Here is a 19,900-nt window from a genome sequence, read left to right as displayed (position 1 = left end):
TACAAAAAGACACACGGTAGGATTATACAACATAGTGACCCAACCTGTGCATTTGACATGGTCTAACATTCTAAAATATAATTTATGTGCTTTGTTTCAAGATTTATTAATCACCAGACAGGCTTCGCCTTTACATGGCCTACGAGGCAAGCAGGACCTTGTGTCTACTTACTTCTCCAGCCTCATCCCATGCCTTATTTAATCTGGTGTGGCTGAACCACATGCCTTTAGAGAGGTCTATCAACATTTGCATTCTTGAATAAAATAAAGGCACACTGAAAATCTTTACTGACCTTAAAAAAACACTGATCAGTGGTAAAAGTGATAGGGAGCCAGTCATTCTGTTTAAATCTCATATATATCAAATAGACCTCAAACTGATGAATCTCATAGATGTTTTACAATGTTCTCTTCCACTTTGTTTCTCGTGGTACTTTTTTTTCTCTGTCTCTCTTGCTTGCTCACTCTGAGAAAAATCTTTAGTCCTAAAGATCCAAAAATGAGGAATAAAAAATATTACATGAGGACTCCACTGGTGATTCATATCCAATTAGTGTTATTTCTTCTGTTCATTTTTTTTCATGCAGTGTTGATGCTCAGTTGGAATACTATGTGGTGTGTTATTTATCATGGAAAGTGCATTTGCCCTCCTGCCTCCCAGGATCCAGGGCAGATGCTGTGTGCCATTAAGTTCATTGTTATGGATTCTTGGTATCATTTAATGAGAGGTCCTGTAGAGCACTTAGTATTGTCAAGCTGGCGATAGAAATATGTGTTTTATTTTGCTGTTTGAATATTACGATATCTGCACAGGAGCAAATATGGCAAAACTCATTTAGAGGTTTTTTTTCCCCTATTGTGCCAAGATTATTTAAAATGGAATGAGCAGAGGAAAGTGTGCCGTAATGGTAAAAACACAGAATTGGAATTACTATGGACCTTAGTTCAAAAACCTCTGCCACTCAATACATGCTTATGATTATAGAAAATTACTTAATCTTTCAATTTCTACATTTTTGTAGGTAATAACATTATCACTAGTCTTATAAGGCTAGTGTAGTAATTAAATGAGCAATCAGGAGACTCTAGGGTTTTGTTTTGAGGTGTGTGTGTGTGTGTGTGTGTGTGTGTGTGTGTGTGTAAGTACAGCTCTGGGTTTGAAAGCTGGCTTTCCCAAACTCTACTTAATAGCTATGTGACGTGGCACAATTAGCTACGTGACATATAATTAGCTATGTGACATGGCCTGCTACATGCATTCATAGACCTTTAGTATGTGGAAACCACTCTTACCATCCATGTAAAGAATCACATACACAGTAGACACTTCATATAGCAAACGTATTGCTATTGTTGCTCTTAGCTGAATGCTATAGTGCTTCAGACACACAACTGAGTCTATAATTTATTTTAACCTCCTCTAGCTTACTAACCTGGCACATCTCATAGGTATGTGCATTATGCGTTACCACCAATTTCCAGTGGGCAGAAAAGCAGGCTGGGCATGTCTTCAGCCACAAAGCTGGTGTGTTTGGAGCTGAAACAGTGATTTTGGAATGAGAATCAGGCTGCAAATTAATTGGGGACTTCTAGGCCACAGAAAAGGAAGAACTTGTCAATTTTCTTGTGTTATTTCTAAAATCTAGCATAATTTCTAGCATAGAATAAGCCCTCGGTAATGCAATATTTTTCCTAAGAACAAGTGAAACTGTTATCAGAGAATGATATGGTTGCATTTAGAAAAAGGGAGGAGGGGCACCTGGGTGGCTCAGCTGGTTGAGCGTCTGACTCTCCTTTTGGGCTTGGGTCATGATCTCACTGCATTGGGCTCTGCGCTGACTCTGGATTCTTTCTGTCTTTCTCCCTCTGCTCCTTCCCTGCTTGCACTAGCTTGTGCTCTCTTGCTCTCTCTCTCTCTCTCTCTCTCAAATAAATTTAAGGAAAAGGGAGGCAAATGTAGAGGGATAAAACAATGTAGGTGGTATTGTTGTTGCCTAGGCTGATAATTATAGTGGCTTAGACCAGGGTGGTAGTGGGAGAAATGGAGAAGTATACATACATCTGTGCATTTTTAAGCAGCTAAAATCAACAGAACTTCCTGACGGATTATATCTGGAGGTAAAGTGCTCAGGATGACTCAAGCATTCTGGCCTGCATGACTGAATAGATTGGTATATGTCGCTGATAGTAGGTGAGCGTGCGGTTTAGAAGAAAGAAAGGAGTCCTGACAGGTTCTCAGCTGGACCATCTGGGTCTGTGCTATCCAATACAGTAGCCATTTGCCCCATATGGCTATTTAAACTTAAGTTAAAATTTATTAACATTAAATGAAATTTAAGATTCCATTCTGTAGTTACCTTAGTCACCTTTCAAATGCTCAATAGTCACATATGACTAAATAGCCATCATATTAAATAGCACAGCTATCGAACATTCCTATTATCACACACAGTTTTACTGGACAACACAGATGTAGAATAAACAACAGTGGCATCTAAAGAAGGACTACAGTACAAAACTCTTTCTTCCTGCCCGTTAGAATTTCGTGTGGAGAATGAGAAGGGTGACATCAAGCTTTCTACTTTACATTTGCAGGTAAAAGATAAAAGGTTTTCTTATTCTGTTTTTCCAAGTTGTAGTATCAAGATACATGTTCTGTGCAGTGATTTCTAGTGGGAATGAGATTGTATAAAGTTTCTTTTTTTAATTTCTTTTTATTTTATTTTGAGAGAGAGAGAGCAAGCAGCGGAGGGGCAAAGAGAAAGGGAGGCAGAATCCCAAGCAGGCTCCGTGCTGTCAGCACAGATGTGGGGCTCCAACTCACAAACCGTGAGATCATCACCTGAGCCGAAGTCAAGAGTCAGATGCTTAAATGACTGAGCCACCCATATTGTATAATGTTTCTAATGGAGAATCCATCTAGTGTACTAGTTTAAAACATGGACACCAAAGACATATCTCCTGGGTTAATCATGGTTCTGCTACTCACTATCTGGGTGACCTTGGGTAAATTACTTCTCTAAGTTTAATTTTCCTCATTTGTAAAATGAAGATAATAATAATACCTATTTCAATGGGCTGTTATGCATATTGAATGAATGAATATTTGTTAACTTCTTATTACATTGCCTGACATAAATAACCACAATAAACACAGCGTATTTTTTAAATTAATAGAAAATAAATAAGAATTTTGTTCTGTTGTTGACATACTTGGGAATTATGGTAGCCAAGGCTGGCTGGTAAGTGAACACTTCAGCAAAATATTTGAGTGAGCCCTCTGTTGGGCTGAATAGAAGTTGCATTCAGGTGAGTCCCTCAAGTGAGAGATTTCAGTCTTCCTATTCAGGAAGAAACCATACTCACCAGGAATTAAAATAAAAAAGAGAACAAGGGTTAGGCATCCGACTTTGGCTCAAGTCATGATCTCATGGTTTGTGAGTTGGAGCCCCTTGTCGGGCTCTGTGCTGATAGTGTGGAACCTGGAGCCTGCTTCAGATTCTGTGTCTCCTTCTCTCTCTGTCCCTCCCCCACTCATACTCTTTCTCTCTCTCTCCAAAAATAAACAAACATTAAAAAAATTAAAAAAATAAAGAGAGCAAGATTTATAGTCACAAAACCTGGGCACAAGTCTTGATTCTGCCACTTACTAGCAATATGGCATTCAATAAATCACTTCACTTCTCAGTTCTATTCTTCTCATTTGTCTAAAGCGATGTCATTCAATAGAACTTTTCATGATGTTAGAAATGTTCTCTACTTGAAGATGATAGCTATGTGACTAATAAGCACTTGAAATGTGCTGAGTCGACCTGAAATTTTAATTGTGCTTAGTCCAGCTGGCTCTGGAACGATTATGTCCAAGGTTTGTTTTGAAAATAAAGAAGAGATACATTCTATACAGAAGTATTTTTGGTTACTTGGAATGCCTTACAGTGCTCACCAAAGAGACTCACTGCCAAGCATCTTGTGGAGCCACTTGAATGGCATCTAATTATGAAACTTGACTAGGAGGTGTCTGGCACTCCAGGTTTAGGGATGGAAAGGGAAGGAAAAACAGCCTGAAATGGTTTCAATTTCTAAGCTTACGAGCACGAGTAATGGAAAGGTGCTGAGAGTGCCAGCACAGTTTTTTGCTTTGCCCCCTGAACTTTCAGGTACAGTTCATAGTTTTCATGGACACCCAGAATGAAAAGACATGCATTTAATATATGTGGATTTCAGACAGACTTCACATTATATGCCACACTTTAAACACCAGTGGAACACTGAGCTTTAAGATATTAAATATATATATATATATATATATATATATATATATATATATATATATATATCATCCATCTTTGATAACTTGAAAACAAACTTCAAAGTGTAAATAAGATGTTACTTAAAAGTAGATAAACACCGGGCCGCCTGGGTGGCTCAGTCAGTTAAGTGACTGGCCTTAGCTCAGGTCATGATCTCACGTTCCTGGGTTTCAGCCCCGCATCTGGCTCTGTTCTGACAGCTCAGAGCCTGGAGCTTGCTTAGGATTCTGTGTCTCCCTCTCTCTCTGTCCTCCCCCACTCACGCTCTGTCTCTGTCTCTCTCAAAAATAAGTAAACAGTAAAAAAAAAAAAAAAAAAAGAAGAAGAAGAAGTAAATAAACACCAAATCACCTTGATCAGGAACAGCAAATAGAATTTTAAGATAGAATAAGACATGCTTATTTTTATCCCTCATTGTTTTCTAACACAGTTACATAAAACTAAATGATGGGATCTGGCTATTCATCAGTACAAACTGCTACAGTGATTACAACTAAACCCTGTAGTTACCGTGTTCCAGTGTTTAGTTTTTGTACATAACTTGAAACCTTCTTGAATATATAGTACAACGGCTGCTTATTTTAATGTCAGGTGAAAATCAGGAGTGACCATTCAGAATATCCCATCATTTTTCAGTGAAATAGTGACTCACGGACTGCAACATTAACCACGTTGTCATTTTTTTAATGCACTTTTTTTCAAAGCCTGTGATTTATGGCTGCAATTTTTATCCCCACATGGGTTCAAGCACAGACGGTTTGAATTGTGGGTTGAACATACTGTGAAAAATATTGTGAAACTTGACATCTAGTTGAACTTTGTTCAGCTTTATGGTGTCACCCAACCACTTTATGAAATTGAAGCCACCCCCGAGTCATTTATGTCATCTATTCTTCATTGACTGTTTAGAGTTTAATTTTTTTTCCCTAATGGGTAAATTCTGTTATGATTCTTTTAGGTTTGATTTAAGGTCTAACTTTGCTCAATAAATGAAAGCAACCTGGCTATTACACTTTGTACCCGTGTATGCCCGCATGTAGTTTTAGAGTATGATAACTACCAGAAGGCTCTGGTTAAATTGTATAGCTATTTTTATTCTACAAAGTGGTATTGTGCAGCTCATTGTGGGGAAATATTTCTATTTACTGAGGTAATAACAATTTCAAACAACATTTTAATGCCTTTTTTTACTGGGCCTTTGGTATATGAATTTTTATCAGGCTATTTGGTCCTCCTACATTCTTGTAAATGAATTAACTATTATTCTCAGTTACTCTTTCTTACAATGATTACTTTTCATAATTTCAGGAATTTTTGAATTTACATACTCAGGTTTTAAAATTTTATTATTCTGGGTTCACAGTCCTAGTAAAAGAGGTGCTCACATGTGGAGCAGTGACTTCAGCACTAGAGAGATTTCTTGTGCATGTCCCTTAGACGAGCTAAGCAACTCTATAGTCATTTTTCTTTTGAAGAAGTCTAGAAAGATGTTGCTGTGGCCGATGTCAGAGAAGTTACTACCTGTGCTCTCTTCTAGGATTTTCATGTCTCACATATAGGTCCTTAACCCATTTTGAGATTATTTTTGTTTATGTTGTAAGAAAGTGGTCCAATTTCATTCTTTTGCATATAGCTGTCCAACCCCATTTGTTGAAAAGACTGTCTTTTTCCCATTGAATTATTTTCTTCTTTGTTGAAGATTAATCAAGAGTATCTATAAAATACAGCAAGAGAGATAGAAGATCATGAAATGTCCTGAACTACACTCTAGATTTTTCCATCCCACCCCATTTCCCCAACATTTTGCCCCAAACAGAGGGAAATCTTTGTAATGGAATCCCTGTATAGTTAGTGTGTTAGTGAGGGTTCTCCAGAGAAGCAGAATCAATACCTTGTGTGTGTGTGTGTGTGTGTGTGTGTGTGTAGAAAGAAACAGAGACAGACAGATTTATTATAAGGAATGGCTCACACAGTTATGATGGCTGGCAAATCTTAACATCTTCAGGGTAAGTCCACAAACTGGAGACCCAGGAGAGTCTATGATACAGTTCTAATCCAAAGGCCAGTGAGCATGAAGCCCAGGAAAAGCTACTGTTTCAATTTGAGTGCAAAGGCAAGAAAAAGCCAATGTCCTAGTTCAAAGTCAGCCAGTCAAGAGAAATTCTTTCTTACTCAGGGAGGGGTCAACCTGTTGCTCTAAACCCCTTCAACTGCTTGGTGAGGCCTACCAAAATTAGTGAGGACAAGGTACTTTGCTCAGTATACCAATTCAAATGTTTATCTCACCCAGAAACACCTACCATGACATTTAACTAAATATCTGGATACCTTGTGATTCAGCCAAATTGACACATAAAATTAACCATCACAGTAAGGAATGCCATATGAAGATACATTTTCAGGTCTTTCTCTATCCCTAAAGAAGACATGACCAATCCAGAGTTGCAGACCTAGATCATACAAGGTTAGAGGACTCAACAGTGTCTCATTTTATCTATTGCATTTATTCATTTTAACTGGGACAGAGCTCAACATTCTACTTTTAGGTTAGTTTATATTCTGACTTGATCTCAAATTTCAAGAAGATTGAAGAACAACAGTCTGTAAGCAAACCTTTCATTCAGTCAGTCATCAAGCTCAACACTTCCCACAAACTAAGGACTGTGGTAGGACACAAAGATAAATAAGGCAAGTGTGCCACACTCCCAGACTTAGAGCAAATATTCCCGCTTTTGAATTTCTCCTTGAATACATCATCAGTAGACTTTAAAACTATGTTGTAAATAGAAGATAAACATTCTCTTCTTTTAACTGTGTTCTATTTTGGTGATCTTAAACCTAATTTTATTTTTTTTAGCAGGAAAAACTTATTTTTTTCATACAGAACTATACATGGGGTGGGGGGGCACCTGGGTGGCTCAGTCGATTAAGTGTCCGACTCTTGGTTTTGACTCAGGTCACGATCTCATGGTTTCAAGTGAGTTTGAGCCCCACATCGGGCTCCGTGCTGACAGTGCCGATCCTACTTGGGATTCTCTCTCTCTGCCCCTCCCCTGCTCATGCTGTTTCTGTTTCTCTCAAAACTAAATAAAATTAAAAAAAAAAAAAAAGATCTGTACATGCAATTTCAGTATTAATCAAAAAAATTCAATTGGAGCTGGTGATTGGCTGGAATAAGGAAAAGGTCCTGATGCCTGTTCATGTACTTGACTTCTCTTTCGTCAACACCCTCCCCTGTCCCTGAGCCACAGGGTGTAGGGAAAGAAGTTTAAAAACTATCCATCTATTTAATATTCCTTCCAATGTTTTATGAATTATATGTAAAAACTTTAAAACAGGTTTGGCTATTTTTCTTCAGGTTTCCCTGAAACTGATTTTGTGTTCAGTTATTTCCCTTCATTCTTCATAGAGTTGTTTGTTTTTAATCTCATTTTTCTCCTTACACTATTTAATGGTCTGGTGTTTCAAGCATATTATATGCTTAGTAGTGTGTTCCTTTATGGAAGGTTCAGAGGATCAGAATGACCTCCTGAAACTTGTGATTTTGCTGAAGAGGTAAAGCCTATATTTTTGAAATATTTAAACAAGGTAGGACAAAAGAAGCCATGTAGACAAACAGTGTACCATGAGGTTATTTCCAGAGATTGGCATGAATATTTCATCAAGTATCAAGAATATCACACTTTTACAGTTGGAATGCCAAGATCCAGAGTGTAAAGATATTTTTCAAGTAAGCCTTAGCGATCATCTGTCTCCTTTGAGATTTATTTTATCTGGTTTACCTTTTATTTTTGCAGGTAGCAACGTAAAAGGGAATGGATAGCAGTAAATGCCAAAAAAATGTTTAATGTGTATGAGGCCTAAGCTTATTAGTATTTGAATATAATACTATTCAGTCTTTTCTTTCAACATCTTTTTTTTTTTTTTTTGGCTACTTCTTGGACTCTAGGAGAGTCCTAGCCTATCTCTTAGAAGATTTTTTTGAAACGTAGAGTTCTAGTGATAGCAAAGTAATGAATTCATAAAAGATTGTATGTGTTTAGGAGGGCAGTGGATTTTCCAGAAAGACATTTTTGCCGTTATTGTTGTAAAGTAGCAGTTGAAGGAGACAGCTTTTAAAAGTAGATGCTGTTGTTGCTGTGAATAAATGAGAATGTTTACAGATGGGGAAGGAGTATTTTTAAAAATATTTTTCTATGGATTAAAAATGCATTTACACAGCTCATCTCTTTTGCCATTCACACCAAAGGCAGAGTGAAGATGTGTAACTATTTAACTGTAACATTAATGCCAAGATTGCTACCCAGATAAATGTGGAGACATGCAAAGACTCTGGCTATGGGTCTTGTAACATTGGACAGCAGTATACACTTAAACATATTTTAGGGAATATCAGTTACCATGCACTGCATACCTAGTAGCTGTACCATTCTAACTAAAAGGTCCAGATATAACAATACCAAACTATAACTTACCCTTTGTTCAAAGTTCACTTTAAAAGTACATGAAAATTAAAACAAAAAAAGTACATGAAAATTTACAAACGTAGTTCCAGAAGTCAATAGCCCCACTCCTTCCAAACCCCATTTATTCAGCTTATGTTCATTAAGTACCTTCAATAAATAAGGCACTCTGGTTTTTTTGTTTGTTTGTTTTTTACTTTAATTTTGTGTCTATGTGTGTATTTACACCAGGGAATTATATGGGCTGAGGAAAAGAGTGGAAACGGGGATTATAGTCTAAAAGACTCGGTATTCTAGTGACTCAGAGACAAACAAGCTGTTTCACTGAGATGCTTCCATCTGTGAAACAAGAGGTTTCACATTATTCTCTGAACTTCCTTCCAACTGTAACATTCTGTGAGTTTATAGTTATTTTTTAAAACTATATCAAAAAAGTTACATTTATTCTGGTATCCTGTAACTTGGACAGTCTAACAAGATATTTTGAAAATAAAGACATGCTAATAATCATGACAGAAGGACAGGTGTAAACTGGCATACACACATATGTTCCACCTGTAACATATGTTGGTAAAATGACAAATAATGGGGGAAATCAGTAACATAAAACATATACATACACAAAAAGACCTTTATCATCTATGCATGTCAATAATTTTGCTTTTTTGAGTTTTATTTATGATTCACATATCACTGAGACTTTTTGTCTAGAGCTTAACCAAGCACTAATATATAACTGATAGTGAATCCTAAGAGAGTGCCATTCCTAGGGAAGACCCATCAACTACTTAGTGGCAGGCCAATTACATCAGATCTCTTTCAACTTGGAGAGGAGGGCAATTTGTCCTAAGTAGGTAAAACAAAGTTTGGATGTGTGTATGCCTTTACTGTTCACAGTGCCACTGCCATTACCCACATCTGACAGCTTTCAGAATGCCTGGACCAATGATATGATGTCCCACATAACATTGTTTCTACCAAAGGATACTTGCTATAACAAAGGAGGTGCAACAGTGAGCTTGAAATTACTGCATGCCCTACCACCCCAAAGCCACAAATCTAATACAGTAGTGGAACATTATTAACCATGAGAGGCTCAGCTAAGTCCCCGTTTTAGAGGAACAAAACCTTAGGATTGGAGTACTGGTCTCCAGGATGAAGTTTGTATGCTAAACCAACAGCTGATAGAGGATGTCTACCATAGGTAGAATACTCAGCTCTCGGAAAAAGGGGGAGCCCTTATTACAATCAATCACGATGCCCACTAGTGGAGTTGTGCTTCTTTTCCCTACCACCTTAGACTTTGCCAATTAGAATCCTAGTTCTTGAGGCATGGGTAGGGGCAGTTCTGTCAGTAAGCCATAAAGAGTCCCACTTATCTGAAACCTATGTGTGGTTCACATGTGGTCTGATTATCATGCATTTCTTACTACTACAATGGACCAGCAAAGACGGCAAGGGATACTTATCATTTTGAGGAAATAGGGCTGCTGCTTCATAATCTGAGTGAAGAGAAATATGCCTGGCACTTAGATGTGCTCCATGCCCAGAGGTGCATGGGAGATTACAGTAACTAAGATTCCTTAAAAGCAAAGAAACTAAGGGCCTAATCACTTGGGATTAATGTCTGGATCACCTCACAAGGCAGCACCCCCAGACCAGCTGAAGTGCCAAAGGAATGTGAGGAAAATCTAGAATGAGCGGTAGAGATTGGTGATGAATGTCAACTAAGGCCCCAAGGATTGCTGGAATATTTCATATTATAGCTTGGCTCATTACTCCATTTTGGGGAATTGCATCTGGTCATCACTTGAAAGGATTATACTTGAACTTCCCTCTTAGGGAAGATATGAGGGATGATGTTTTATATGCCACAAAGATGTCAGGGAGTGATGGAAGTGCAAGTTCTACAAGGGGTGGCCTGTCCCGGGCCCAGTTGATGTACTTTTCTATAATGGGCCAACCTTAACTTGTCCTCAAGTTTTGACTGTTTGCCCAATGGAGGGCTCCAGATGCTGCCACCATTGTCACCTTATTTCCTAACACCACCAGCTATATCAGCCTCCCTCGGGGTGAAGACCAGGTGTTAGCATGCCCCCAATGGCATCTATATCCAGAATGGTTCAGGTACCTATGACTAGATCCAGGACAGTTCTATCTCCACTGGGATATTGCTTCCCCAGTGGCCACCCAGAAGAGACAAGCAGAAGTGCAGAGGAGTTAATGTCTCATAGGATGAATCTTTACCAATGAAATACTATAGAAGGTGGTAAGGAACTGGCATATAAATGTTGCTTTTTCCATTTAACAAAGTTTTCCAAGGTGCGTTGGTTCCATATGACTTATCTAGAGCTGTTTCACATGACCAAGTAACCAGCCATGTTTTCTTGTGAAGTTCTGCCCAACTCAGTAACCTCCCACCTTATGTCTACTTTCTGTTTCTCCTACAGCACTTCTCTTCTCACCTCCCTTTTGCTGACCTAGGATTGCTTGATCTCAGTCTCTGCTTCCTAGAGAACCTGGCTTGAGATACAAATCAAGGTCCTTCAACTCCCAAGTTTTGTTCATTGAGTAACAAATTAAAATGTAGTGTAAACAGTCCTCACCTTCCCAACTGAAAAGTTTCCTGATTTGAGTACCCCTAAGTACCTTCTCTCTTTGTCTATTTTAGTGTATTAATGTAATGAATTTCTTTCGTTTTTCTTAAACTTACAACTACCCTCTTACTATGTCCCATTTTGTTTTCTAACTTTTTATTACTCTGCTCTGGTTTATTATACCTTTATTTTATAGTTCCTCTGTATTTGAGGGTTTTCTTCAATGCAGAGAAGCTTTATTTGGTTGTTTTTCCCTTTCAGAACATGTAGCTGTTCAGTGCCAGAAATGAGCAGTGAATGTCAGGTTTCATCTATAGATTTCTGTATATCATTTTTGACATATTGGAGGAGTGTAATAAATTGTAAACAACACATTATGGACTCCTTTCAGCTTATCTCAAGTCCCCAGGAACACTAAACTTTTCTGACCATGCTTTGCCAGGTTTCTCTTAGGGAAGGAGACGTACCCCACCCCAGTATCCTACAATGTCTTCAGCAGCTTCATTACCACCCTTCCTTCCCTCCCTCATTCCCTCTCTTTCCATTATTCTTTCTGACAAGGATTCAGGGACAACATGAATTATAAACCCATAGTGCATCTATGAGTATTATATAGGAATACTTAGCTAGCATTTTCATTTTAACTGTATATTGAAAATAAAGGAAGTTGATATGTCACAGTTGCTGTCGATCTCCTATCTGACCTAATTGCCCAGATCTTTTGACTTAGATATCTCAGGCTTTTGGAATTATTTTTTTTGTGTTGGTTGTTGTTGTTTTGTCCTGAATTTGAATTTGTCCGGCCATTTGAGTGCACACAGAGAGCTTGACTCTCCAGTTTTTCAGTCTCCCCCTTCAACTTCGGTCATGAACTTTCTTTACTCTTATTGTCTATTAATTGACCACTTCTTCTCGCATAAATGTTGTGTGATGAAAGTTAATCTATGGAAAAGTTAAAAGTGAGATTAATGTTCGCCAAAATTGTGGAGACATCAGATCAAAGATGCAGCACTACTATACTGCATCCCCATTGAAACAAAACAAAGGCAGCTACGAGCATTTAAAAGCAAGTCACATTTTTGCACACCATCCATTATTCTTACATTTAACAGGATGTTAGAGATTCTACATCTTCCGAATTTATTAGCTTGGTATTTAGCATGTTTCACAGCCAAAATAGCAAAGAAGGTTCATTATTGCTGGTTAAATTAGCCTCATGAAAATGTTGTTGGTAAAAGGTTACAGAAATGAGTAAGAGATCTAACCAAGCAGCATGCTAGACTATTTATCATTATAATTTAAAAAGGCATTCTGATGATTTGAATTAACTTGGCTAAAGGCTAGAGAATTAGATAAAAGGTAATAATTAAAACCTAAATGGCAGGATTAGCTCTTCCTTTTGATAAAGAAAAGACAAAACATGCAATCCGCATTTACTTAAATTGTCCTCTTGAGAGAAACTGAGGCCAATAAATCACAACTGATTATACCATTTATAGGCTTTTAAAATATTTTACAGCTTATTATAAATAAACTGGGTTACTGGAATATCTTGTGTTTCCTTCAGGCCTAGTCAGATAGCCCTTCCCACATTATTTTTTCCACGTTATTTTATTTTGGATGGCTGAAGTCTAGGATTTAGCTGTTTTTCTATTGAGGTTTTAGTGTTTGGTTTTTAACTGAATTGTCATATATATATTATATATATATAATATATATAAATATATTAATATATAATATATTTATATATATTATATATATTATATATTTATATATAATTTATAATATATGTATTAATATATAATATATATTATATATTATATATTTATATATATTATATATATAATATATATTATATAATATATATAAATATATTTATATAATATATATTATATAAATATATATAAATATATTTATATAATATATAGAGGATAGTTAAGTTTTTGTCATCTTTGTGAAGTTTTACCAGTGGAAACATTTATTTAACTTGTATTTTTTTGTTTACCTCTTTGCCATATAAAACTTTAATGTTTGGGTGACCTAAATTACTCATATCTTCCTTTGTGTTAAAATTATTTATTTTATTTTAATTCCAATGTAGGTAACATACAGTGTTATTTAATTTTAGGTGTACAATATAATGGTTCAACAATTCCATATATTTCTCAGTGCTCATCAAGATAAGTGTACTCTTAATCCCCTTTGCCTATTTCATCCATCTCCACACCCACCTCCTCTCTGATAACCATCTGTTTGTTCTCCATAGTTAAGAGTCTGTTTATTGGTTTGTCTCTTTTTTTTTTCCATTTATGTGTTTGTTTTGTTTCTTAAATTACACATATGAGTGAAATCATATGATATTTGTCTTTCTCTGACTAGCTTATTTCACTTACCATTTTACTCTCTAGATCTATCCATGTTGTTGGAAATGGCAAGATTCCATTCTTTTTTATGATTAATATTCTATTGTATACATACATATACTACTTCTTTATCCATTCATCGATTGATGGAAACTTGGGTTGCTTCTATAATTTGGCTATTGTAAATAATGCTACTATAACATAGGGTGCAAAATCCTTTTGAATTAGTATATATTTTTTTTTTTTTATTCTTTGGGTAAATACCCAGTAGTGCAACTACTGGATCATAAGGTAGTTCTGTTTTTTACTTTTTAGGGACGTCTATACTATTTTCCACAGTGGTTTTACCAGTTTTCATTTCCCCCCAAAATGCAAGAGGGTTCCTTTTTTTCCTACATCCTCATCAATGCTTGTTGTTTCTTGAGTTTTTTATTTTAGCCATTCTGACAGGTGTGAGGTTATAGCTCAGTGTGATTTTGACTTGCATTTCCCTGATGATGAGTGATATTGAGCAGTTTTTATGTGTTTGTTGCCCATCTGTATGTCTTCTTTGGAGAAATGTCTATCCATGTCTTCTGCCCATTTTTTAATTGGATTATTTGATTTTTTGGTATTGAGCTGTATAAACTCTTTATATATTTAGGATACTAACCCTTTATTGGATATGTCATTTGCAAATATCTTTTCCTATTCAATAGATTGCCTTTTAGTTTTGTTGGTTTTTTTCCTTGGCTATGTAGAAATTTTTTTTTTTTTTTTATTTTGATGTAGTAAATATTTTTTTTCTAATAAGTGCATAAAACTTTCCTGATATGGATGGTAAATCAGTTTCTTTTTAATTTGGCAACCTTTATAGTGTTCCTTGCCTGTGGACATAAGATCAAAATTATTATTTTCCCCTCTTTTCCATTCTTAACAGAAACCAGGAGCTAAAGGAACTTGGTGAGCTTTCTCCGCACTGGGACAATCTACGGAAAAATGTCCTTACTCACTGTGATCAAATGGTGAATATGTACCAAGATATTCTGACAGAACTTAGCAAGGAAACAGGTATGAAAGCAAAAACTTTTTACGTATTCAAACTAAATTCCATTTCATATATGTTAGGTGAAAACAATAATAAACATTGTTGTTATGGATACGGAAGAGCCAAAATTAAAAAAAAACAAAAAAAACTTTTATTTCTAACTCTATCATCTTGGCATGATAGACCAGGAAGAAACAAATTGCACTATTTTATCTCATGGTATTATTATAAGAATAACTGAGAATTTTTAAATTGAATTTCAGTAAAGAAAAGCAGCTTATACAAATATGTTTTCCTTTCTGAAATCCTTGTAACATTTTTCTATATCAAGCATACTTTTCAACATACGTGCATACACACACATTTATTATTTACTTAATAATAATGTTCAGGGTTTTTTTTCCACTTAGGGTCCTCTTTCAAATCAAGCAGCAGCAAAGGAGAGAAAACATTAGAATTTGTTCCAGTAAATCTACATTTGCAAAGAATGCATGTCCACAGCCCTCACTTGAAAGGTAATATATAATATTCTTTTTTTTAATGAGCAAATTATGTTAGTGTGTGCTTTTTTTAAAAAGCTTGACTATTGGCAGAATTTAAAATTTCAGAATTATATAAAGATGAAGATGAAGCAATTTAACTTGATAATGACCCTGATTACTAAAAAAGGGGGTATAGCATTTTTGTTGCTGTGTTTCTAAACAATACTTTAAAAATGTGGCACCTAAATTGAGTAACAGGTGAATACACAAAGTAAATGTTAGCTTCCTAAGTAGTACCAGTGATGGCTAATAACTGTGCTACTGTTTTAATAAGAAAAAGGAAAAACAAGACTTGTTCATTTTGTTCCTGTCTTGAAAAATCAAAGCCCAAAGATAGACTCATGAGCTGTTTTTCTGATTTAGTGGTGACTATCAACAGAATCACCTGCTTCTCTATGAGCAGGGAATTTATCAGAAAGAAGGTGGTAGAGTATTTTACTATACTCAGTTGTGAGAAACATTTTTCAAGGAAAAGTGTATAGATTTTTATAAACATACTTGAATGAGGTTTACAGTGAACACTGTATTGCATTCATTGCCATTCTACATGATTCCTTGGTATTTCTTAGTAAAAAAAATATTTTAAAATATTCTTCTCATCTCCCACTTCCTTTAACTTATTGCAATATCAATTTTTGTGCATAAGTAGAGTGACTATATGCCTGAATTCACATACATCAAAGTCTGATATTATGCTTGTTGTCCAGCATCATTGTTAAAGAAGCTCTTCACCTCTCTTCCCTTTCAAAAGTCTCCCTGTTTAATGGTAAGTGCTATAGTCATCCTACCAGTACCCATGTTCCTGGAGCTAAAAGTTACTTTAGATCATCCAATCCTTCAGGATAAGTGTATCAACAGGCAAACACACACAGATACATCTAAAGATGCATGCTAACACCCTATTTTGTAGCCATTGTCACAATATAGAGGTTCTAGGTTTTGAAAAGTCAAAATCTCTATTCTGCTTTAGAATCATCTGAAGTTTTACAAGCATAAAAATTAAACAGTTTTTCTGTGTTTGTACATATTGATTATATATATGAACCAGCTAATGTGTAAGTTTAAGTGTAGTTATAATCATTATGATGTGTAATGTTAATACCTCTAGTAACCTTTATCTACTATCTAAAATTTTAACTTGGCTCCTTTTCACCAGAAGTTATGTCACCGAAAGAACTGAAATACAAATGAAATGGATTGGCCCAAAGCATTTAGAAACTCTTCCTTGATTGCTGCATATCTACCAGTAGTTTGAACATAACATCCAGTGGTTTTAAAAATCATCAAAACCAAAGTATAAATAAATAATAAAGAAACTAAAATACTTAAAATCTATCTGAAAACCAATGTATTTTTTTCTAATGACCAATATTAAATCACTCTAATTATACAGTAAGGTTTATGTAATTTGAAATGAAACAGAATTTCAGCTCTCCCATTTTTGATGTATGACCTTAAGTCCGTTATTTACTTTCTAAGCAAGTGTACTTTTCCTATTTAAGTGAGTTGGAGTATGTAAAACACCTGAAATGAACAATAATAGCCATTATGAAACAGGTAGCATTTGCCATCACAGGAACAAAATCGATCTTTCAGTTCTATCAGGTCTGTTAAAAGGAGAAAAGTGGGGGCGCCTGGGTGGCGCAGTCGGTTAAGCGTCCGACTTCAGCCAGGTCACGATCTCGCGGTCCGTGAGTTCGAGCCCCGCGTCAGGCTCTGGGCTGATGGCTCAGAGCCTGGAGCCTATTTCCGATTCTGTGTCTCCCTCTCTCTCTGCCCCTCCCCCGTTCATGCTCTGTCTCTCTCTGTCCCAAAAATAAATAAATACAAAAAAAAAAAAAAAAAAAAAAGTTGAAAAAAAAAAAAAAAAAAAAGGAGAAAAGTGATCAGTGAAGAGCCTATTAAGGGACAATGAAATCTTGAACTAAGAAGTAGCCAGATTTAGAGAAAAGATGACTTAGGCATTTTGGAAAAATTATCATATGTAAGCACTTAATGACTGATAGAAGGAAGAAATGAGAGAAGGACAACTTCAGTACATCTGTGGATAGATAGCTGTCTCCTCAAACCAAGTGGCTTGTTGGGGCCCAATTGATATGGATGTATATTTAAATATGCATTCAAATATTTGGCAGTGATCCTAACATATTTCCACCAAACGAAGAAAAAAATATTATCTAGGTGACCTTTTCTTATACTTACTTCTTGAAAACAAAACAAAGACAGAACCATTTGTGCTGTTCTTTCCAAGATGCTATCTGAAAAATGGACCAGAGTGAGCTAGAAGGAAAACAATGTGTTCAGTTTGGGTTTCTGTAATTTGAGAGGAAGAAACTTGCAACTGAAGTAAATTTCTAAAAGCAAACATAATTTCTCCTAATTATTTTGGTTTGTGATATGTATCAGTTTCCTAGATCTGCTGTAACAGAGTATCACAAACTGAATGGCTTAAATAAACAAAAAATTATTGTCTTGCAGTCTGGAGGCCAGAAGTCTGAAATCAAAGTTTTGGCTAAGCTAGCTCCCTCTGAAACCTATAGGGGTATTCTTCCTTACCTCCTCCTGGCTTCTGATAGCTTGCTGGCAGTCTTTGATTTTCTTTGGTTTATCAATGCGTCATACGGTGTTCCCTGCGCATTTTAACATCATCTCCACTGTGTCTGGCTCTATCTCCAAACCTCCCCCTTAAGGACACCACTCACACTGAATTATGATCTGTCCTAATGACCTGATTTGAACTTGAATACATCTGTAAGGACCATATTTCCAAATAAGGTCATATTCTAGGATATCTTTCTGGGAAGCATAAGTCAACCCATAATAACAGGATACATAGAGGAATTTCTTGTTTGTGATGATAAATATCAAGTAGTATAGAGAAAAGCAAGATTTTGATGTTATAGAACTAGGGTACGACTCATGAACTAGAAGACTTTTGCTCTAGAGCAGTTTTCAGAAAGACTGGTTCTTCTTTTTGAAGACCTAAAGGAGAAAATGTGGGAAAAGGCTAGATATCCTCATAGCCAAGAATTAATGCAAAGGTACTGAGTTCTACCGCATACTGACTTTTTCTCCAAGGCACCTCATGTAAATTTTATAGGTATTGTATTGTATTGTATTGTATTGTATTGTATTGTATTGTATTGTATTATACATATATAAATAATTTTATATACATCATATATATGGTATACATATAATATATGTAATATTGAATATTAAGCTTATATGTTTTTTAAAATATGTTTTTATAAGTTGAAAATTGATTACTTGAGATTGGAATTTAGGTAAAGTAAGTGCTTTATAGGCTATATCACCAACTATATGTTATAATAGAAATTGAAAACTTGACTGAATTTTTGGGGTCCTACCATTCCCTTTTTGATATTGACTAAGTTAAATAAGCTTTCTGAGCATTGGTTTTCTTATTTGCAAAATAAAATGGTTAAAGTTTAAGATGACAGTCAATCAAATTTTCTACTTGCTTATATAACATGTAGTCAGCATATTAAAATAATTTCAGCTAAATTTAAGATCCATGGTTACTGGTTTGAATGTTTAGCTGCATTACAGACAACATTTTGCAAGGTAATGATGCAAGTAAGATTGGCCAAGCCTTGGTATTTTCACTGGTGAGTTATTTGGATGTAGTCTACATTTATTTTCATTCTCACCATTAGTAAATTACCTCAATCCACATTTGATTAATATGCCTGATATATTTGGATAGGCACCTTTGCAAACAATAGCAGGCAGATTCACCAAACACAAGGCTAATGTCTAGCTCTAGAAACAAGTAACTGAGCAGAACTAATGTTGTCCTATCTCATACTGACAAATGAAATAACCTCCATTTGACATCAGGTGCCCCCAGGCCCATTAAGTTAACTTTTCACCCTTATTCATTACTTAATACAGCAAATACAATCCCAATAGAGATCTTAGATGGCAGTGACAGTAACAAAGACAAAACCTTGAAATTAAAAACAAAGTTTTCTACCCCGGTGAATATTACTTTAATAGAAAACCAGTTATGAATATTATAAAATATGAATTCTTGTAACACTTTTTTAAAGGTTTATTTTATTTTTGAGGGAGAGAGAGAGAGAGAGAGTGAGCAGAGTGAGGGAGACACAGGATCTGAAGCAGGCTCCATGCTGACAGAAGAGAGCTGGATGTTAGGTTCAAACTCACGAACCATGAGATCATGACCTGAGCCAAAATCAAAAGTCAGATGCTTAACTGACTGAGCCACCCAGGCACCCTGGATTCTTGTGATATTATTCTGTGTTTAAGTTGTTTTATTTTGTGTTATAGATATATAATAGCATATTATAGTACATGGCAAAGAGAGAGAGACAGAGACAGAGACAAGGAGACAGGGTAAGAAAGATACAAAGAGAAAAGAAAGAAAAGAAAGGAAAAATCTATAGTATATCATAAAGCTATAGTTGGAATCAGGTGCAACATAAGCCAGAATTTATTGTGTAACTAGGATGAATCAGCTAACCTCTGCTCCTTAGTTTTCAAACATCCACATTGAGGGAAGGAACAAATGAGGAGCTGTTTAGAGCTCCCTGATTTCTGTGTCTCGAGTT

The 19,900-nt window shown here is 35.8% G+C and overlaps 1 protein-coding gene across 14 annotated transcripts in view; it reads left to right on the top strand.

The window, feature by feature from the left end:
• The window catches only part of INPP4B (inositol polyphosphate-4-phosphatase type II B), a 762,324-nt gene that overhangs the window by 573,336 nt on the left and 169,088 nt on the right, over positions 1-19,900 (top strand). For all 14 annotated transcript variants that reach the window (XM_078445724.2, XM_078445723.2, XM_078445726.2 and 11 more), the window contains 2 exons: positions 14,653-14,783; positions 15,171-15,275. In XM_078445724.2, coding sequence (XP_078301850.1) covers positions 14,653-14,783; positions 15,171-15,275 — 236 coding nt within the window. The remainder of the gene's footprint in view (positions 1-14,652; positions 14,784-15,170; positions 15,276-19,900) is intronic.

The sequence above is a fragment of the Panthera onca genome, chromosome B1, assembly GCF_046562875.1.
Source record: "Panthera onca isolate mPanOnc1 chromosome B1, mPanOnc1 haplotype 2, whole genome shotgun sequence".
NCBI classification, from domain to species: domain Eukaryota; kingdom Metazoa; phylum Chordata; class Mammalia; order Carnivora; family Felidae; genus Panthera; species Panthera onca.
Note: the sequence above shows the minus strand (reverse complement) of the source record. Positions and strands in the feature narration are given on the sequence as shown.